A 22,995-nucleotide genomic window follows, 5' to 3' on the forward strand; every position below is an offset into this window, starting at 1 on the left:
CCTGAGGCAGCTGCACACAGGTCTCACACACACACACACACACACACACACACACACACACACACACGTAAAATCTTTTAGAAAAAGAGCATAAGCATTTATATTATTAATGGTTTGCACTAAATTTAAATTAAAGTTTGCACACATTCACCCCTCAGATGGGATTCTGGTCTGCAGTGTGGCTTTATCAGTAATGCTGTTTGTGAAAGGAATAGGAAATTCAAAAGCAAAATCCAAGCACTGTTTCTTGGGAGTGGAGACTCTCTCATGAGAACTGGAAGGAGGATCCCACATAGCACAGATCCCCATCAGCAGGTAGACCAGGATGCAAACAGTGCATTACAGCTTTACAAAAGAAGGTCTGTGTCGAGTGTGTCCAGTCCTAAGGAACTGGTGTCAGATGCCATCAGCAGCTCAGCTTGCTGTGGGATTGTGCACTTTGGAGGTAGGATGGCTCTTAGGTCAGCTTCAGCTCCCATTCTGTACAGGCTCTACAGTCTAAAAGAAATCTCTGATGGCTTCACCTACATTCACCATGTATTTGTACCATCAGACCACACCCTTCATGATGGTTGAGTGTAGGAAGCAGACATACTGATCCTAGCCCCCCCCCCCAAAAAAAATCCATCTATCTTCAGTTACCTTGATCTGCCAGGCACACTGGCCATATGACTTGCCAAATCTGTTCACCTCAGGAGTGCACCTGCCATTGCCCAAAACTGAACCACAGTTTCATCAACTATGAAGGATGATGCTGGCGTTAGGAATGTGCTGAGTTCCAATGGAAATCCCAACCTGCAGTGATTTCAGCTCTAGCAGCACTCTAGTTTACTTAACACAAAGTGTGGGAGTGTGTGGTGGGGAGGTCAAGTCAATAGCTTGAGGAAGTCCAGGCTCTAGCTCTGGGCTCTTCCTCATTATCACAGAATGGCTGCCTAAAACACTTTATACCTTCATTACCATAGCAGCCACAGGCAAGCTTCAGGGATGTCCAGGGAGTCAGAGGGCACTCTTTCTTCAACAAGGTAGAAAATTCCTAAGTTCCTTCCCCACAGCCTTCACACAGATGCCCCCTTGGATCAGGACCACCTCTAGCTGAGAGAGTTTGGAAAGGGAATACTTTTCCTCATTCTCCATGAGTGAAAGCTAAGTGAGAAAGAAGGGGAGGTGTGGGAGGTGGGTACCCAAGGAACAGGCCAACTGCAAGATGTCATGGGAAGCCCCCTTCTTGCCACTGAAGAATTACTAGGAGAAGACAGCATGAGGCATACCTGCTGGTTGGACTCTAGAGGACACTGGAGCTGTCACTTCACCCATGGCTCAGCACAATGTGAGAGTTCAGGGCATGATGCAGACTCTCAGCTCTTTGTCCCAGGACTGTGGCCCAAAGAAGCTGTGTAGATTATTCCCAATCTGGGGTTTATGAAATCCCCAATCTGGGGTTTATGGGATCCTACCAAAGACAGTTCACTTCTCACCAGCAGCAGGGGCTATGGTGGTGTGAGTGAAAATACCCCCTTTGGGGTATTTGAACACTTGGTCCCTAGTTGGTGTCAGTCTTTGGGGAGGTTTAGGAAGTGGATGTGGCTTTGCTGGAGGAAGTACGTCACTTGAAATTAAAAGCCTTGTACCACTTCCGGTTTGCTCTCTCTGTTCCATGCTTGCTTTTGAAGATGGGAGCTCCTGACACCACATCTGCAGCTTGCTTCTCTGCCTCCTCCCTGACGTGATGGACTCATCCCTTTGGAAATTTAAGTCCAACAAACATTTCCTTCTATAAACTGCCTTGGTCAGACAGCCATAAAAAAGTAATTGTCAACTTGGCAGATTTAGAATCACCATGGAAACAAATCTCTGGGCATGCCCATGAAGAAGTTTCTAGATTAGGTTAACCAATGTGGGAAGACCTACCATAACTGTGAAAGACACCGTTCTTGGGGCTAGTCTTGGACTGAATAGAAAGAAGAAAGCTGGGTGAGTGGAAGCATGCAGCTCTCTCTGCTTCCTGACTGCGGATGCAATGTGACCCCTCAGCTCTCGCCACCATGCCTTTCCCACCAGGATGGACTGTGTGCCCTGCAACTGTGAGCTCAAACACACCTCTCCTTCCTCAAGTAGCTTTGGTTAGGTGTTTTCTTACAGCAACAAGATAAATAACAAATGCAGACTGTATGATTAGGTAGTCTCCAGACATACTGGAGAGGGAAAGAGCGTCCCTCCAATCCTAACAGCACATGCATGACACAGAATATGTGATTGCAGAGCATGGGTGCCGTCAGCTGCCGGTAATCATGAGCTCTGATTCTGAGTATGCACAGACCCTTTTCCTTGTCATCATTTCCTAAAAGATGTGGTAACACCGCTATTTAGGACTATGCTTCCACAGTTGCTGGTATTTTGAGTAACAGGTGATTTCAGCCATGTAAGAGGACAACATAGATCGTGTGCAGGTTACCACACCATTCCATCTAAGGGTATTGAGAGTTCACAGACTTTGTTGTCCTTGGAAGCTTCTAGAGCATGTCTCCCAGGGACACTGAGGGATGACTGTGTACACTTGTTATAGGGGACAGGTTCCTTCTGTTCCAAGTACTTCTCCTGGCTGCTCTCATCTCTCTACTCCTCATCCTGGTGTCTGACTAATATAAAGAAAGTGAGGGCCCCACAGGGTTCAGTCCTCCCCTCTTCCTTTTGGGAACCATGTACATTAAGCACCCAGGAGTCTTGTGGGAGGAGGGATCCAGATGCTCCAGCCTTCTTTGTTGTGCTCCCTAGTGGGCTAGCTGCCTCCAAAAGGACCCTTTCCTCACCCCATGAGAGCTCTTAGAGGTAGTGACACCTGTGATCCCTCAATGAGTCTGCTCATCTGTCATGGCCATACCAGACCAGCAGTGGCATTGGCAGCCCCCAATGGCCCAGTGTCTCTTTATTTGGGCTGTGTTAGAACTACGGTGAGGAGGGGACTTTGAGCCTCTGCATCTCTTGGCTCTTATTCTATTTTCCAGTTCTTTTGTTTGCTGGGGGTGGGTTTGATGCATGACCACACTGTTTTTTTATTAACTCATTCAGATATGTGACTGTGGGCTCACATCCTAAGCCAGTTTCTGTCAGGAGCAGTAAAGGCATTAGTGTGGCTCCCTTAGCAGAAGTGAAGATGTTTCAAAGAGAGGACTGTGTTCTTTCATTTGGTTGCCTGTAGTGGGTGACTGTTTGAGCCATACCCTGAAGCATTGCCCCTAGTGAGGCAGCTGTAGCTGTTACACCTGCCTATGACCTTGAGGCACCTGCCCCTGGGGCATGGCCACCTGGAACCCTTAAGACCTGGGATGCACATATGCCCCCTCTATTGGCTACCTCATGGTTTTGGATGCTGTGATCTTGGACCAACATAAATAGTTGCATGATTCCATGAACTCTCTAGAATTCTTTACAACAGAGGAGGTTCAAATGCTGCAACAGACCCTAGGTGCTTGGTTACAAGCTCTGAAAGAATCTCTCAGTAAAGATGACAATGAATCTGATGAGCAGAAGGGCAAGGCCATAAAAGTCATAACATCACCAGATAGCTCTTATACAATGGCTTATCCTGTCACCATTCGTGAAAAGTCAGCAGATGATAAACGTCCTGAGCCATACTGGAACATATTTTGCAACCTATTCTTATGAGAGATTTTAAAAAACATTTTTTTAGGAAGCAGTGGTCACCTATGGTATACACTCAACATATGTAAAACAAATGTTAAATATGTGGCCTTTTACAAATAGAATCATACCAGATGACTGAAATCAGTTAATCTCAACTGTTCTAGAATATAGCTAGCAGTTACAATGGAAAGGCTAGTTGAGAGAGAAAGCTAGGCTCCTGGATCAGCAAGGTAAGATCAGAGGTTTTGAGATCTCCCAAGATCAAATTCTTGGTGAGGGACATTTGCTGATAGAAATGCACAAGCTACTTTTCATGAGAATACAGTGTCCCTATGCCATACAACAGCTTTAAATGCTTGGGGGAAACTTCCAGAACCAGGGAAAACAGCCAAAAGATGTGGCAAAGGCTGGCATTGGGTCGATGAATGTAGACCAACAATAGATATATGAGACAACCTTTACTGGTGGGAAATGCCTCTGGGGGCCTCACACAGGCCCCCAAACTAGACATAGTCCAAACATTTCTAGCCATTGTGGAGGAAATTCCTCTCCAGGACAATTAAATAACCCAGTGTCTAATGTAAAAAGCAATACTGCACTGGATGATAGAACAACTCTGATAGATGGATCAAAAATTCCAAAAAAAAACACCATAAAGTGAATATTTGGCAAACTTCCATAAATGAACAAAGACCAAAGTTTAGAGTATGAATTAATAGCATTGTTCTGGAGGGCCTGGTAGACACAGATGTGGATGTGACTATAATTACACCAAAATCATGGTATCCAAATTGGCCTCTTCAAGAGGTAGATGTCCAATTTCTAGGGATTGGAACCCTATCTCAGATAAAACAGAGTTTGAGATGGATTGAATGCATAGGTGCCCTGGCCAGCAGGGTCTTTAACAGGGACCTGTGTGGGAGCCCATTCTCGGGTTCCTCGTGGCTTTACTCAGCAGGTCCTCATAAAGGATGATTAGACCACGGACCTGAGTGCAGGTGTCTGGGATGGTCTGCACTTAGCTGTGCTGGGGGAGGAGGTCTTTTGCTCCACCCCTTGGCATCTCTATTAAAAACCCTGGGGCAGAGACAGTCGGGGCCCGTTGGAATAGGTTCCAGGCCCTCTCGAGGCTATCCTTTATTTTCTATCTGTTTATCTCCGCGATATTCTCCGCAATAAATCCTTCTATCTAATATTTCCTGCTGCTCGCACTCAAGAAAACTCTGGGGAAACTGTGGGGGTGGTTGGGTAAATGCCCCACAGAATGGCGCCATGAACAGGGACTAAAGAAAAAAGAAAAAAAAGGGGACTTAAAAAAAAGGGGACTAAAAAAAGGGGGGACTAAAGACAAATGAACAGGGACTAAAGACAAAGTAATAGGGACTAAAGATAAAGGAAAATAATAGTTTTATTACAGAGTTTTTGGCGAAAGTGCTGAGTTCAGCCCTGCCAGTGGATGAGGCATGCCGGTGTTATGGAAAATATATATTTTTTATATATATTTTTGAGAGGCAGGGGTTTTATCCTCGAGAGAAAAGGAAAGCGGACTGGAAGGATGTCCGATGCTGCAGCGAAATTCTCTTCTGTCAAAATTTTCTATCTTCTATCCCTTTCTCAATTTCTATCTGTGAAAAATAAGTATAAGGCATAGGGTAGTAAAATAGTGTAGGAAAAACTTAGAAGTGTAAGATTGTGTAGGAAAAAATAAGTAAGGCAACTAGACAGAAAAACTCTTCAATTTTCTAACTTGGGGGCTCTGAATGCAAACTGGGGGGAAAAAATCTTTCTTTGGGCTATTTGGGTAGTAAAAAAGCTCTTCTTCAAGCTTATGGGGAAGAATAAGTTTCCTATGGAAGCTTCTGTCCTGGGGACAGCTGAAATGCTAAGTCCAAGCGGCAGGAGAAAGTGATTTCTCCCTGAGGCAAAAATGGGGGTGTAAGAAGTCAGTTTAAAGTTGGGAAGTTTTGGGAAAAGTTGCTCTTTCTCTTGGGGGAGAAAAACCTTTCTCTTAAAGCTTTTCTTGGAAAATTTTGGGGAAAAAAACTCTAAAAAGCCTTCATCTTTCTCAAAAGCTCTCAAACTTAAAAACTAAAGCCTTTCAGAACTCATTCTCAGGACAAAAATTAGAATCACCTGAAGATTAGTATGGGGACCACCTGTGATTAGCTCTAAGGGAAAAACAACAAACCTCTTAAGACAGCAAAACCTCCAAGTTCTGTTTTTCAAGCCTTAAAAATTGTCCCTGCAATGCAGGAGGCAGGGACAAGTTCCTAAAAACCTCTTCTAAGCTCTGTCTCTTCAAGCCAGTAAAAGACAGTGGGTCAGAGTACCCTGAGGGAAATGCTTGGGAGAGTGTGGGTAAAGAGCTACAGAGAGCCCAAAAGGGCCAGAAACTTTACCTGAGAAAAGCAAAAAAGCCAAGCTTTTCAGTTACAACCGAGCTGAGGCATCAAGGGTTTTGTTTCTGAGTTGAGCATTTCAGAATGAAAAAGTGCTCCTAATGGTCCTAATGCAAAGATCCCCTGAAGCAATGCAAACTGTTAGCATTGTATCCTCGCTTCTGACCAAAAACCCAGAGGGACTGGCCAGCGTCTCTGAGTTGGGGTGCATTTCGGGGATACTAGGGTTCCTGCAGTGGTAAACTTCCTGGAGCACAGAGCTGAGGCAGGAAGGTGCAGGACCCAGGGGAAGATTGCCAATGAACAAAACTAAAGCCAGTGGGAACGGCACAGTTGTCCACTTTCCTACAAGTCCCGGGTTGATAGGTCCACAGCTGAAAAAAAAAAGACCTGAGAAAAAAGCTTTTCTATCAGAGAAAGGACCTTTCTGGGAAAAACAGTAAAGCTGAACTGTGTCTGAAGCAGTTGTGCTGCTGAGTCAGAACGCTGTCTGGGGAAAGAGCCCAGCCAGGGCAGAACAGAACTAGTAAAGCTTTCTTTTCTGTCAGAGAAAGCATCTCTTTGAGAAAAGCTTTGTTTCAACTAACTCCCAATCAGATGAGGGAGTGTAGCCCTAAGGGGTGATTGCCTCTGGCATAAGCTCTGTCCTTGAGCACTCAGACAGACAAACACAACCCACTGGGGGACTGGGCCAGGTGAAGGCCTAATGAAACAAAATGCCTGTCCTAATGGGAGTTTAGAAATGGCAAAAACCTTCCTTGTTAGATTTTCAGTCTGTACGCAAACCACACAGACCCCGAAAACAAACAGACTAAAGCCCCTACCTTCAGTAGCAGGGAAAGCCGCCACTGTAGTGTCGGAAACTGTTTCTGGGGTAGAGGGGATAAACTGAGACCAAACTGGGAACTGTTTGGGAAAAAGACTCTAAAGAAACAGAAGGGACCGATTCCTCCCCAGAAAAATATGACCTGAAAAAGCTGCTAGAATTTGAGGCAGATTCAGGGGGGAGAAAAAAAAGGCCCTACTTCCAAGGGCAGCTAGCAGAGGTACAGAGCTGCAGATACTTGAAGCTCTGCATCTGGGGAAGGAAGGAACAAGCAAAATGAGATAGATCAATGGGAGAAAATCTCTCTGAAAGAGCTATGAAAAAACTCTGTTGTGAATGTTTTTCACTGACTGGCTAAGACAAACACAAGCCCCGAGGAAAGTTGCTATCAGAAATTGCCCACCTCAATGCGCACTAACGAGGCAGGTGCAGTTCTGATTTGGGGGCCAGTGTCAATTAAAGGAGAGACACCTGTTAAAGCCAGCTGAGGAGAGACCAGAAACCTCCCAATGTCCCATAATTGAAAATGTAAAATGCCTGTTCAAATCTCCCATTGCAAAAGCAAAAAACTTTGTTCAAACCTCCCGGGCAAGAATTTGTAAGCAAGTCTGGTAAAAAAGAACTTAAAAGTTGACTCTCAGACCCAAAAAGAACTATGGGAAATGACTGATATAAGGGAAATGATATAAAGGACTGATTTAAGGGACTGATACTATTATGGACTGATATAAGGGAAATGCATTCTGGGAAAGGTAGTTTTTCTGCTAAAGATGGCAACATTGCCCTGAAACACTTTTGTCAGCTCGAAAATACGTTCATGGTAAACTTTAAAATACAGCTTTTAAAAGAATAAGGAGGAAAATCATCTAAGAGTTTTAAGTGTCAGTTCCAATGAAACATTGAAAGGATATGGAACTAGGCACTTCTCGGTTTGGGGGTTGGTAAAATGACTTATTTACCCTAATAGCTGTGCAAAGTTTTAACGGTAGTTGGATGACAGAAAGCTACCTATAAGAGCAAACGAGCCACTTTAAAATCCTTAAAACAAGGGAAAGCAGTTTATACACTGAACGTTGTCTTAGATATGAAGGAAACTTATGCTATCTACAAAAGAAAGCTGCCATGCTTTGTGGGCCATATTAGAGTTCACTCCAATCTTCCTGGTCCTTTAGCTGATGGTAATGCGAAATGGAAAGATCCCTGCTCGGGATTGTGGAAGGGTCCCGATCCTGTGTTAATATGGGGTCGAGGACATGTTTGTGTTTTTTCACAAGAGGAGAATGAAGCTCGGTGATTACCGGAGCGTTTCGTAAGGAGCTTGGAACTAAGAAAGGTCAGCTCCAATGATGTTCCTACAATGGAACCAGAATGAAAGTGGCTCAATTAGTGTTTCTGAGGTTTTGTCACTGGTTAATGCAAACAGTGAGGAAATAGAGTTTGGAGCTGTGCCGCTTTTGGCTTTACTAGCTCCTTTGGAAAAATACTTTATATCACCTAATAGCTGTGCGGTATTTGGCAAAGACCTTACAGCAGCTAAATATGGTAATTTCACCCTCAGTATGAAATGAAGTTTTTTCGGTAGAGCAAACCAAGAGTACTGCTATAATAGAAATGTTTGTCTGAATTGAAGTACTTAGGGGAACTATTATGAATTTGGGTGAAGGGACAGCCTCTAGTTAAAAACCGTCTACCGCTGACAGTGCATCTCTGCCGGTCCGGAACGACTGAGAGAACTGGCAACTTTGGAGTGTGGCGTCATCCTGGGAAGGTTACAGTCCCCTAGCAACAACTATCACAATTCTATAACAACAACACTCACTAAATCCCAGTGCTTTATAACAAAGCTGACTATAAACTCTAAACTTTAGAAATGATGTACATACTTCCTGTCTAGTTAAGAGAATCTGTCTAATAGAGATAGTACTAATAATTAAGAGTAAGAAATAGAAAAAGATGAAAATAAGATATGTGAGTTTGTAAAAATTATCTTGTTAGATCTGTGTTAAGAAATCTTTAGGTGTTTGCTAAGTTAAATATATGCTAATGGTAGCCCTGTATAAGTTTGTAAAATAGATCTATAGAGTTCATTTAAGAATATAAGCTTGCAAGAAATATCTAAGGTAGTCTTAAGACATGTAGTGATAAGCTTGTAAGAAGTAAAGATGTTAGCTGTAAATGTAAGTTTAAATAAGAAATAAGATGGAATGAATATTAGTATATAAGAAGTAATAAGAAATATATTTGCTAAAGTAGTTCTCTAGTTTCCTTAAGGAGTATAAATAAGTACATGTTAATGTTATATGTGAGTTTGTAGAATGTTGAATGTGAGTCTAAATGCTTTGCAAGGCAAAAAAGGTTATATGTGAGTTTGTGAAAAAGTGTAAATGTTAAGTGTGAGTCTATTTTTAATGTATATGGTGAAAGAACCTGGGACACAGAAGTTAGTGTCCTAGGAGACTGCAAAGCAGGCAGTCTGAGCGGTTTTTCAAAAGCTCCAAAAGCCGCTAAGAAACTAAGAATGGTGGACGCCAGAACCAGCACAAGGCATCCGCAGCTGAGATCCATGGAAAATCGACGCAACACAGAAAAACCTGAGCTAACATCAAAAAACGGTGCAGTTTAGACTACTACTGTACCTAAAAAGGTCGGTCTGTGAGAACCAAAGTTGCAGAGACGCTTGTTTGAACTAAAATTATTAACTGCAAAAAGTTTTGGTTGTAAAAAGTCTCTTCATATTTGGAAGTGAAAGCCTGATACCAGAATTTATTTCTTGTTTGAACTTTTTGAACTTAAAATGAGATAAAATTACAAAAAGACTTTGGTTATGGATTTCTTCATATTTGGAAGGCTCGTACCAGAATTTATCATTTGAATTTTGGGACTTAAGAAATGAAATGAATAGTAGAGATTTCATTGCAATGGGACAATTTTGAGTTTACTTATAGTAATGACCTAGGAACTGTTTTCTGGAATTGGGTTAAAAATGGAACTGTTTAAATAAAGAAATTTATTATTTCTACCTAGAGTCAAGATGTGTATGCATATATGCTTTATTAATTGGTGATTCATGAATTCTGTGTTAAAAATGCAATTGTTTTGTGGAACTGTTTATGTAAAAATGAAATTACTTATGGAACTGGTTTGTGTTACAAATGGAACTGTTTAAATGGAAAAGTTTGGGTTTTCTAACTAGGCTTGAGATTTTGCCTAAATTATAAAGAAAAGGGGGAGAGTTAATATTCCTTAGTCTAATTTCAAAAGTTGTTTGAGTGGATTAATGTCATGTTTTTGTTAGTAAGAAATGCAAATGGGGTATATTAAGAGACTGCTTTTAAAGTGTAAAGAGTTTTATTAAGAAACTGCTTTTGGATGTTTTGCTAAGTTCTCAAAGTGTTAATGGTTAGATTGAGAAGATTGCTTTTCAATATGGGTTTGTAGGAATTGTATGAGTTTGGGTTCTTCTAACTAGGTTTGAGATTTTGTTTAAAAAATTATAAAGAAAAGGAGGAGTTATGAGGTTGAATTATGTTTGCAGAAATTATATTTACCCTATTGATATTAATGCACCCTGGTTTTGTGGAGTTAAGGAAATATTTAAGTTTGATGTGAATACATCGAAGTTTTTCCTATGTTCTGTTAACAAGAAAATTCAAATGATTGAGTTAAAGTTGTAAGACGGAGAAAATTGTTAACTATATATAGCACCATATATGCTAATTCAAATGGTTCTGTTAAGAGTTTGCTTTGAGTTGTAAGACAGAGAATTGTGGCTATGTATAGCAATGTTTATGTTAACCTGTTAATGGTAATGATGAAGCTAAGGGATTCTTTAAGTTTGTAGTTACCTTAAGAGTTTTTGGCTTAGAAAGGGCTTGAGGCAGCTAAGACTGCTGTAGTCACCTTGGACCTAATTCAAAAGAGAAATGCCATCTATATCATCCTCTACTCCCATACTGGGAGGTGTAACAGCTATGGAGATTGCTGTAAGCCATTATAGTTATTTTTTATATATTAAGAAAGGGGGACCTGTGGGAGCCCATTCTCGGGTTCCTCGTGGCTTTACTCAGCAGGTCCTCATAGAGGATGATTAGACCACGGACCTGAGTGCAGGTGTCTGGGATGGTCTGCACTTAGCTGTGCTGGGGGAGGAGGTCTTTTGCTCCACCCCTTGGCATCTCTATTAAAAACCCTGGGGCAGAGACAGTCGGGCCCGTTGGAATAGGTTCCAGGCCCTCTCGAGGCTATCCTTTATTTTCTATCTGTTTATCTCCGCGATATTCTCTGCAATAAATCCTTCTATCTAATATTTCCTGCTGCTCGCACTCAAGAAAACTCTGGGGAAACTGTGGGGGTGGTTGGGTAAACGCCCCACAGACCTGGGGGGGGGGGGCGGTGAATGAGAGGGATAAGAGACACAAAGAATGAGAGCAAGACAGGATGTCTGATCAAGCTCCAAAATTTTATTTTCCTCTTAAGGCATATATAGGTGAGGGTAAGGGGAAGTGTAAGCAGGGAGGGGACTTTCTTAGTCATGGGTTGTTCAGCCAACAGAATATGTTGCTATGGGGATTATCTATTCTTGCCTAACTGCCTAACTGCAGCACAGTCACCTGATTTCTGAGAAGAGGTTCTGGTGCTATGGAGACTTAAGCAAGGCCTAGATCTAGGAAAAGAGGAGAGAAGCCCAGATATGGCAGCATGTGTGTCAAGGGTCACTTAGGCTTATGGCTCCCATCACATAGGGCCAGAAGGACAGAGAGGAAGGCTTAAGCCATATGTGGAAAATGTAGCAGTGAATCTTTGGGGCTGAGATCTGTTACAGCAGTGGAATACCCAGATTAAAATTTCTGCAGTCTCAGAAATGGAATGCAGACCAATGCATGTTTCTAGGAATAACATTATAAGATACTATAAAAAAAACAGCCACCAACCATTCAGGTTGTACATAAACAGAGAACAAATGCTATTGAACTCTCAGGTATCAACAGCCTTACCTTTAAAATGGCTAACTGATAAACCTGTCTGGGTTGGACAATGGCCTCTGACAAAAGAGAAACTACAAAACTACAAGCTTTAAGAGCAGTTAAATGCTCAACACAATGAAGAATCTACCTGTAGCTAGAGTTTTCCTGCCTGGCCCACAGTCAGGACAAATCTCTATCACCTGCCAGTCCTACAGCCTCAGACCTGACCAAGTAAACACAGAGACTTATATTGGTTACAAACTGTATGGCCATGGCAGGCTTCTTGCTAACTGTTCTTACAGCTTAAATTAATCCATTTCCATTAATCTATACCTTGCCACGTGGCTCGTGGCTTACCGGCATCTTCACATGCTGTTTGTCATCGTGGCGGCTGGCAGTGTCTCTCTGACTCAGCCTTCCACTTCCCAGCTTTATTCTCCTCCTTGTCCCGCCTACACTTCCTGCCTACCCAATGGCCAATCAGTGTTTTATTTATTGACTAATTAGCAACACATTTGCCATACAGAACATCCCACAGCATCTACCAGCCCTTGGAATTCTTCCATATTTGTTATTAGAAAGAAGTCTGGTAATTGGAGAATTCTGACAGATCTGAGAGCCACTAATAAAGTAATTCAGCCTATGGGCTCCCTACAGAATGGGATGCCCTTGCCCTCTCTGTTACCCAAAGAATGGCTTATTATAGTTATTGACTTAAAAAACTGTTTTTTTACCATACCTTCACACGAAAAGGATAGAGAAAAATTTGCCTTCACAGTAACTAATTATAATAATTCACAGCCAATCAGGAGATATCAATGGAAGGTCCTCTCACAGGGAATGTTAAATAGTCCTACCCTGTGCCAATATTTTGTGCAAAAACTACTGGAAAAAAATTCATTTGAAATTTCCACAATCTATAATTTATCATTATATGGATGATATATATCTTATTAGCTGATCCAAAGTTAGGTACCTTAGAGAGCATGTTTGAAGAAGTAAAGAAAGTTTTGCCTCACTGGAGACTACAAATTGCTTCTGAAAAGATACAAAGAGGAAATTCTATTAATTACTTAGAATATAAGATAGATCTCCAAAAAATTAGACCTCAAAAGGTACAACTCAGGAGAGATCAATTGTGGACCCTTAATAATTTTTGAAAATTGTTAGGAAGCATTTCCAACTTACAGGCTATCATTAGAATATCTAAAGATGGACTAGTAAGTTTGGCTAATACCATAAGCTGGGACAAGGATTTAAATAGTCCAAGAGAATTATAAGCTGAAGCTGAGAAGGAATTGGTTCTAGTAGAAAATAAAATACAAGAAGCACATGTGGATCATGTGAATCCAGAACTTAAATGCATTCTGGTCATACTCCCCTCCAGACATTCCCCCACAGGGATTTGATGCAGAGGGAAGATATTATATAAGAATGGATATTTCTGCCACATAAACTGAGTAAGAAATTAAAAACTTATGTGGAAAAGATCTCTGATTTGATTCTAAAAGGAAAATTAAGGCTTTGTCAATTGACAGGACTGGACTCAGTCCTGTACTTTTAACTAATGAGGAGATTTCCTCTTTATGGAAAGATAATGAATATTGACAAAGAGCCTGCAGTAATTTTTTGGGAGAGATTAACAATTGTTATCCCAAAAGCAAGAGAATAGAATTCATAAAGAAGACTAAATGGGTCCCTCCTCACATTGTATGACAAAAGCCAATTTCTGGCCCCCACACTCTATACTGATACAAATAAATCAGGAAAAGCAGAATATAAATCAGGAGACTTAAGTAAAGTGGTTCAAAGCCCCTACAGTTCTGTACCAAAGGCAGAACTGTATGCCATTCTTATGGTACTAATGGACTTCACAGAATCCCCCAATATTGCCACTGACTTTCAATATGCAGAGAGAGTTGTTTTACATATTGAAACTGCTAAATTTATTACTGATAATACTGAATTAACTTCACTATTTATACAATTACAGGAAATCATCGGAAATAGGGAACATCATATATATATATATATATATATATATATATATATATATATATATATACACATCAGATCCCATATGGGTCTGCCAGGTCCTCCAGCACACGGTAATGATGAAATTGATCAGTTATTAATAGGTAATGTGCTAAAAGCCTCAGAATTTCATAAGAAACACCATGTAAATAGCAAGGGTCTGAAGAAAGATTTCTCCATCACTTGGCAACAAGCCAAGGAAATTGTTTTAAAAAAAAATGTTCTACTTGTTCCTTCTATAACCAAACTCCATTACCCACAGGAAGCAATCCAAAAGATACACAAAGAAATGAAATTTGGCAGATGGATGTTTCATTTTGCAGAATTTGGAAGATTAAAACATGTACACTGTGGTGAGCCACAGGAATATGAAATGGAAGTCCAGCTGTATACTATAAGCTATACCTTGACAAGACCAAGGGTCAGTCGAGTGGGAAGCCAATCAGCAAGGTCTATTGATGTTATGCAGCTTAATATTCAGTTGTGCCTTGCTATGAGTTCCTTGTGCTCATAATTCTCCTAAAATGTATATGTGTGTGTGTGAATCCCTGTTTCAAAACACCTGGATAGTTGCATAGACAGAACCTTCTGCTCTGAGCTCCAGGCCTCTCTTTAACATTTGTTTTGGGTATCTGCCATTTGCAAATACCCTCCTTGAGCTACTTCCTAAGATAGAATCAACCCTAAACAAAGCCTTAAAAGACAAGCAAGGAACAGATGGCTACCAGGCCATCTGTTAGACACCTGAAACACCTCCCCCCCCCCCCCCCCGAACTAAGGTAACCTTTTAGATCAAAAGAGTTTTCCTCTTACCAGGCATTTCAAGCTGTGATGCAGATTGACTTGCTATTAGTACTCTTCCTCCACCCTGTCAGGAAACTGGCGGCAGAGGAAAAAAGTGACAGTTGTAACTTTTATTGACCTACAGACCTTCCCTACCCTATCACCTGTAAGTTTATAGTTGAACACATTTATGATAGACTTGTAATGCCTTCATCTAACCACAGTAAGGATATATTTTTAGCACATAAATTCCTTTTCTGACTTATCCCAACTGCTAACTGACTCCACTCTTATCTCTTCCCTTTTGGGTTGCAAATAAAATTGCCAGGAAGCCTCTAGCGGGGACCCCTACAATCTTGTGCTGTATACAAAACATAATGTGTTACTGCTTGAGATAGGATATAGACCAGTCCCGGAAGAAGGGGAGAAAAGGAAGGAAAGGAATCAAGGAGAGGAGAGATTGGAGAGAGTTGAACTGGTGATTGAATGATGGTGACTGACAAATAAACGAATTGAACAAAAGAGCTCTGAGCAACTGGATTAATTCCTGTGCCAATGGTAGCATCTCTCCTGGACCCCTGGAACTGTATAAATTTAAGGCTGGACCCTTAAATACTATACAAAAGTACACCATACCATTGACACCTATTCAGGATTTCAATGGGCAACTCCTATGAGTTCTGAAAAGGCTGATTCTGTGATTACACACCTGTTAGAAGTTATGGCCATCATGGGAATACCTGTACAAATTAAAACTGACAATGCCTCAGCATATGTCTCAAATGAAATGAGACAGGTTTTTTTTTTTGCATATTACAATATAAAGCATATTATAAGTACACCACACAATCCTACAGGCCAAGCAGTCATAGAAAGATCTAATTGAACTTTAAAGGATATGCTAAATAAACAGAAAGAGGTAACAATGACCCCTAGAAATAGATTGCATAATGCTTTATTAACCTTGAATTTTCTCAATGCTGATGAGAAAGGGACAACAGCTGCAGAGAGACATCGGACAACAGAAAAAACTCCTGAGCTAAACCAACCAGTTTACTTCAAAGATGTGTTGACCTCAGAATAGAAACCAGGATATGTCCTACTTTGGGAAGAGGTTTTGCTTTTGTTTCTGCAGGAGAAGAAAAGCTATGAATACCAACAAAACTAATAAAAACTCAATCCAAACAGGAGAAATCTCTTGATGAGAAGTAATAACTCATCCACCAATGTGACGTCTCTACAAGTTGTAAGAAAAATTCAACAAACAAGGATTGGGGTCAGAGTTCTGTTTTCTGTCTTTACAGGATAATAGAAATACCCATCTTCAAGGAATCATAAGGCCTTGGATACCCAGATAGCTACAGCAGAAGGAAAGAACCTATTGGTACCAATGTACACAGGGTAATATCTCACTGCCTAACATCTGTATCTCTTTAACTCTAGAAAAGTTATGGTCCCAATTCAATTATAAATCAAACTGATTTTGGAGTTGGAATGTGGTTCTCTCCTTCTCTAAACCCAAGCATATTGCTAAAGGAAAAATCAGGAGATTCTGTCTAATATTAGAAGAGCCAATTGGTGTGAGACAGAAGAAAACCAATAATCTAGGGACCATAGTTGTCAAGATTCTATTTCTTTCCATGCTTGTCCTTGCTTTTGAAGAATTCTTTCTCTATCCAAAATAAATTCAAACTTTCCATTTTGATATTAAAAATGTTCAAGTTTTCCATAATAAAAAAATAAATCTTTCCAACAGCAATCTCTGAAGTCTCCAGATGGAAAATGGGGCCCCACAACAACAACTCTAACCAGTCCAGAATGTTGCCATGGTACTCATGAACATTACTCAATCATCAACCTTGGACTGAAAACTCTCTAGAACAGTTCCAAGATGAGATAGTTCATCATACTACACTTCTAGCCAGAATCTCAGACAACCTTACCAATTACTCTGAGACTAGCTGTACAATCTACAGTTAGTCCAACTGAGACCTAACTATCTAAACTTTCTTACAGAACCCCACAGAGATACTGTTGCCCCCTAAACAGCAGGAAGCAATTCTAAGAAAATGATTCCCTTTCTCCCAAAGGTTTCATGTTTCTCAGGGTTATGAATGATGGTTATAGGATTGAGGGTGGAAGAAAATATTATACTCAGTGTTCTTCTTAAGAAAAGAAAAAGGGGAATGAGTAGGTATAGGACATTAAGGAAGATTATTGTATATATTAGTAAACTAATTTAGTAAAATACCAGCCTTAGACAATTTGCACTGTTATGAATTCTTGTATACTGATATAAATGTAAACTATTTTTATATTCTTATTTAAGATAATTTGTGTATTGATACAAATACAGAACTGTATTTGTTGTAATGTATATATATTTCTACTCCTATTTGAAATATTTTGTATATTGATACAAATGTAAAATTATATTTGTCATACTGTGTGTATGTTCCACCGCTGTTTAGGATATTTTATATATGATACATATTTAAGGTTGTTGTCACATTGCATATTGCACTATACATTTCTGCCTCTGTTTAATATATTTTGTGTATTGTCACAATTTTGAGGTCATTGTCTTTTTACTGTACATTTGTTTACAGACTGTTTACCTTGTTTATATGAAGCCTCAGGTTATTTAGGTAGATAAGACTTACAGATTTATAGTCACCCATGCTTGTCATCTCTATAGTTATGTTAGTTAGGTTGTCCAGATTTACAGACACATAGGTTAGATGGACAGGTAATCTTCAGACAATCATAGAGCTAAAGAATGTAACATTTAAATAACTTAGAATTCTGTTGACATAAGACACGATTGCTCCTGGCAGCACCAATCTGATCCTGAGAGAATGTTGGGCTTTTAAGATACTCCATTTGGAAGTTTGTCTTCTTCCTGGTTGCATAATGCCCTGCTGGGCAAAGACCTGCCCTTACCTTGACTGCTGATAGTACAAATGCTGTCCTTTCCGGATGAGCAGGACACAAGGAAAAGAGACTACTGAACTCTGCCAAGACAGGGTAAGATAGTCTTTCAAAATTCCTGCTTCTGAAAATGGTCTGTCAGGTATTCTAGGCCTGTAGCCAAACTGAATGCCCTAATGGTGCAGAGAAACTTTAGGTGACTGTCCAGGCTGCCAGCCGTCTCTGTCTTTTCTGAGAAGATTTCTGAAAGTTGCTTGAGTGCATTTCCTGTTTTCTCAGGTATTATTATATTCCTTCTCAGGTCTTTGATGGGGCTGAAGACTAACAGTTACAGTTACAATCTTATTGTATCTTAGCTAGAACATACTAAGTACTAGATTCAGATTCTTTGGGATAGTACAGCTTTTGGAATGATCTCTCTAACATACCATTTACCTATGTTCTGGACATCTCTGGATTTTAGTATGTGTCTCTTGTTTGACGTTGTTCTTGTTGGTTGTAGTCCCATTTGTCTATGTCATTACCCTTTATATCTCCTTGATAATCATTCCTATTGTATATAGTTTTGTGTTATTTTCTTATTTAGACAAAAGGGGGAGATGTAGTATGTAGCTGTTTGAGCCATGCCCTGAAGTGCCTCCCTAGTGAGGCAGCTGTAGCTGTCACACTGTCTATGATCTTGAGGTACCTGCCCCTGGGGTGTGGCCACTGGGGGTCCTTAAGCCCTGGGATGCACATATGCCCCCTCTCTCGGCTACCTCGTGGTTTTGGATGCTGAGATCTTGGACTAAGCCGTTCAGTGTGTGACATAGCTCGGCTTTCTCTGACCCTAAGATAAATCTCCCATGGTTGTGAGTTTACCCCCAAACAAATTCCTTTGATCATTAAGCTGATTCAGTGGATTGCTAGTGATTTAATCACATTAGTTACCAGATTGAGACATACACCCCCAAGGAATTGTAATTCCCTAGGAACCTCATGTGGGGGAAGGAAAGGCTGAAGCCTGGTGGTAGCCAAGGGAGAAACTTGTCTCCTTGGAAGAGATTTACCACCTGTCAGACCATCTTGTCTGAGAAACTGGAGCCCAGATGTGGTGGTGGATGGAACCACATTTTGACCATATTGCTTAGCTGTACATACTTCTTGCCCTCTATTTAAGGCTAAACTTTATCTCAGGATCCTAAAGATGGATTAGGGATGGAAGGTCACTGGACCTCTTTGTTCCTCTTCCCAGTGGGACCACATTAAATGGACCCCTTCCTTCTGCTTTTCATTGTTGTGTCTTTAATGGTCCTCCCGAGGACCAGAGGCTGATCCTGGTTTGTTAGAGTTCACAGTAACTCTAGAGACATTGGAAGATGGGTCTCAGCTCTTGGTCAGTCCCTCCTGCCTTGGATGTCTGAGGAGCACTCATGGAGCACTTGTGCTGGAAGCCTGTGAGGTCCCTCATCATGACCCTGAGACCTCTGTCCTGGGTCTCAACCCCAATGATAGGCAACAACACTGCATCAGCTGCAGAATGTGTCTCCCGTACTTCATCCTCCCAGCTGCCCACCCCTGCCTCCCCTACACAGTTCCAGCTAAGGGCTGATCCATGACAAGGAGTTAGTACCCAAAATATTGCATGTGACTATCAAAGAGAGGAAAATGGCTTGTGTTTTTTTAAAAGAATGAACAATACAGAATAGCATTAATCTCTTTTAATTCTCAGGCCGAATTTGTGTTCTAAAAGTCAGAGAGGTTGAACTGTGACATCAGGCCAGATCCAGCCACAGAACAGGCGTATATGCAGTGGGTGGGCCAGATGGCTCCGGTGCCCGGGTGGGGTGGTGGCGCCAAGTCTCGATGTAACCGGCTCTCTTGGGGAGACTCTAGAAGGGACAGTCCTCTACAGGGAGAAGAGACAGCAAAAGATCCTCATGAGTGTCGTCTTTCTCTTTAAACAACTGTAGGAAGCTTTGACTCAAAGTGCTGATAGGAAAACTCTTCGTGAAACACAAACTATCAGGACGAGGGAAATGGCTCAGCTGGCACAGCGCTCACCTGGCAAGCAAGAGGACCTGAGTTCGATCCCCAGCCCCATACAAGAAGTTGCAATGTGGGAAAGGCTTATAATCCCAGTACTGAGGGGATGGAGACAGAGGGTCCCTGAGGCTTGCTGGCCAGCCTATCTACTCATCCCAGGAAGAGACCCCATCTCAGGAGAAAAGGTGGATGGCTCCTGAGGTTGACCTCTGGCCTCCACACACATGCATGCCCACGTGCACATGCACACAACCACTCACACAAATGCACACAGAGAAGCTGTCCTGGCATTTTCTTGCCATCCCCGCCCCTCCTGCTCCAGCCAGCATTCCCAAGGATGTTGCTTGGATTCAGACTTGACAAACTGCCAAGTAACAGTGGGCTTCTCCCTTGCCAGACTTTCAGCCCTTACCTTTCACCCCTAGACCTGGATTCAGCCATGTCAGGGACATCCAGGGCTGGCCAGACAGGCAAAGACCTACCAGTGACCCTGACTGGCCCCATAGTCTCATGGAGTTCTCCCTACTGACTAAATCCTCACCCCGTACTGTGTTGAGAAGTGACTATACCTTCCGGAGGGCTTTCGATGGCCAGAGGCTGGAAGCACCATGGGAAGCCCCGGACAGTGTCATCGAAACAGCAACCTCTTTGCTTGCACTGCTCGGCGGTAACACCGGGGAAGCCGCAGTTTACCCTTTCCCGGGGGGTCATGGTACATGTTTCTACTGTAAAGACAAAAGCAGAGGAAAGTCATGGGCTACATTCCTGAAGCTGTCCATGCTCTCTAGGCAGCTTCCTTCTCCTTCTCCGAGGAAACAGGACACTGCCTGCTGAGAGCCAGGTTTGAATATGCAAAGGGACATGGGCCTCATTTGCAGATGTAGGAAGACTGATACATGGGGGTGGGAGTGGGGAGGACAGTTCCAGGGCCCAGGCTTGCACAGCCGCACCTGCTAGTTGAAAGATAGATGTACTGTTCTCTTGTTAACCTCTGCAGTTGGTCAGTGAACTGTACTCGCCTGATAAATAGATACTTACTGAGCAGTATGCATTCTGGCTACGTGTAGGAACTGGCTTGGCAAAAGCCAGACATTGTGCCCAGTGACAGAATACAGAGATGAAAACAGAGGTCTTGCCATCCCCTTCCTTTTGTGCCAAGAAGCTAGTGAGCACTCCCAAAAATGTAGCTTTGCTTCAGATTTGACGAACAGCCAAGTAAAAGAGGATCCCTTGCCAGACTTTCAGGTCCGACCCTCCAGCCCTAGACCTGGATTCAGAGGCTAACACACTCATGGAGGATGTGAGCCACACAGAGCAATCATCCCAGTGTGCGGAGGATAAGCATGGGTGTGGTGGTAGCGCTCATGGGGGGTGGAGGACCCTAAGACTGAATGAAGCAGAGATGGCATCTCATTAGAGGAGGCTGAGTGGGTGACAATAGGTGTCCCAAGCAGATGTCAGAGTCCAGAGGCCTGGGTGTGCATCGGGGCCTGCTCCCAGGGCTGTTTTTCTTGTGTGGGGATCTATTGAAACATTCTTGAGGAACTGGCTCTATCTTTCAGGATAAGATCAGGACCTGCTATCCACTTGCTGGTGGCCTCTGGGGGCCACCGGTCTCCAAGCTTCGGTTCTATTATAAAGCTAAGGTGACCACTGGCCACCCAACGGGATAGTCAGGGGTCACAAGTCCTTAAGCCATTGAGAATCAGCAGCCAGGAGAGGGAGGGGTGTTTCTGCTCTCCTGTGGCCTCCAATTCCCTTTCCCAGCAGGATAGCAGAATTTAAAGATCTTTGTCCTGCTCACACATTTGTGGCCAATGAGGGAATCATTGAAAGCGAATTCCCTTCAGGATCGGCACAGGCAGCCACTATATTCTATAGGATATATCTTTATATATCTACAGATATATCTCTATGGAAACAGAGTCAAGGACACCATGACCCAGAAACAGGTGTTGAGCCCTGGTCCAGGGAATGGGGCAGAGGAAAGCAGGGAGACTGCATGATGGATGGAACTGGGGCGGGACGAGGGGCTGGAGAGAGCACAGAACAGCAGAGGGAGGCACCCTGCTCTCTTCACCATCTACTCCAAAGCCATTTCTCTCAGGCTCATCCCCCACCCCTGACTGGCTCCTTGTTCCCAGCCACGGGCTGATGCAGAGAGGTCTAGGCAGTAACATGGTACTTCCTCCTCCCTGCTCTCCCAACTACTTGCTCCCACTCAAGGGGCACAGAAGGTGCTGGAAGATAAGCAGAGAGCCCTTAACTCTTCTCTCATGCTCATAGAAATCCTTGACTTGGAAACTTTCCTGTTCCCTCTTCCTTAACGCTGTGTCTAAGAATCAAGCTCGTCACAGCCAGGCTCGCACACGGCCACTGTCATACTGTCGCATGCCTGTTGTCGATGCCCACGGGGCAGACACTGTTCCCATTCTAAAGGCAAAGCAGCTGAGACAAGGTCACAGGTCACAAGGCCCTCCATCCCCAAGACAGATGACACAGGGCTAATAAGAGGGGTTGGATCCCAGAGCGGGGTGCATCCTAGGGATCCAGGGGCTCGGGATATGGATGAATCTCTTGAAGGTCCCATCACAAGTACTTGGGCAGGGCTGCCTGCCAGGGAGAGGCTGGCAGGGATATGTGGAAGTGCTGGGCCTTGCTCTAAACCACCAAATGTTGCATTTTGACTTGAAGCTCTAAGAACAGTGCGATATTGACATCAACCAGGGAAGAGGGAGCCCAGCTGTGAAGCTCCATTCTCCCTGCACTCTCACAGGTCCCCAGGCCCCACCCCACTGCGCCAGACTTTCTTGCTTTTGTGATCTTGTAAACTGGGTAATGGCCTTCAAGGACCCAGACCAGCGGCTGCATAGTGGAAGGCTGGAAATGACAGGTCACAATAGTCTCTGGGCTTGATGTCTATGGCTGTGACCAGCAGGAAACAAGGGAGTTCGTCTTACCTGCCTGGTCCTGGGCAAGGCTGCTGAGGGCCAGCATGAGGACCATAGCGAAGACACAGATCACCTTGTGCTCCATGGCAGCTTCACAGGAAGACCACGAGTGACAGATGAGCCTCTACTCAAGTTCTTAGCTTTATACCGCTGGCCTATTTGCCTAGAGTGAGATATCATTTGCCAAAGGAGGGTCCACACTGAGTAAGATTACAAAGTGTTTCCGAGATACAGTCACGGGCTGAGAGTGCTGATACAGGAAGGCTAGTCCCTCTCCTAAGATACACTGGGTAGCCAGTGTACCACCCCTGACATGGCCTTGATCCAGAAAGCCCTCCTGCTAGGCTAACATTGCTTTCTCAGCCAGAGCTGATTCATAGCAAGAGACCACAGGACGTGCCTGTCTCAACAACGCCCCTTCCAAGTGATCCAGGAAG

At 42.8% G+C, this 22,995-nt stretch overlaps 1 protein-coding gene across 1 annotated transcript in view; it reads right to left on the reverse strand.

The window, feature by feature from the left end:
* Positions 1 to 22,643, reverse strand: part of Tff1 (trefoil factor 1) — a 30,431-nt gene extending 7,788 nt beyond the window's left edge. The window contains exons 1-2 of the mRNA XM_059243888.1: positions 22,568 to 22,643; positions 20,177 to 20,329 (exon numbers count right to left, since the gene is read on the reverse strand). Coding sequence (XP_059099871.1) covers positions 20,177 to 20,329; positions 22,568 to 22,643 — 229 coding nt within the window. The remainder of the gene's footprint in view (positions 1 to 20,176; positions 20,330 to 22,567) is intronic.
* Positions 22,644 to 22,995: the final 352 nt, after the last annotated feature.

This window comes from Peromyscus eremicus, chromosome 16_21, assembly GCF_949786415.1.
Source record: "Peromyscus eremicus chromosome 16_21, PerEre_H2_v1, whole genome shotgun sequence".
Taxonomy (NCBI): domain Eukaryota; kingdom Metazoa; phylum Chordata; class Mammalia; order Rodentia; family Cricetidae; genus Peromyscus; species Peromyscus eremicus.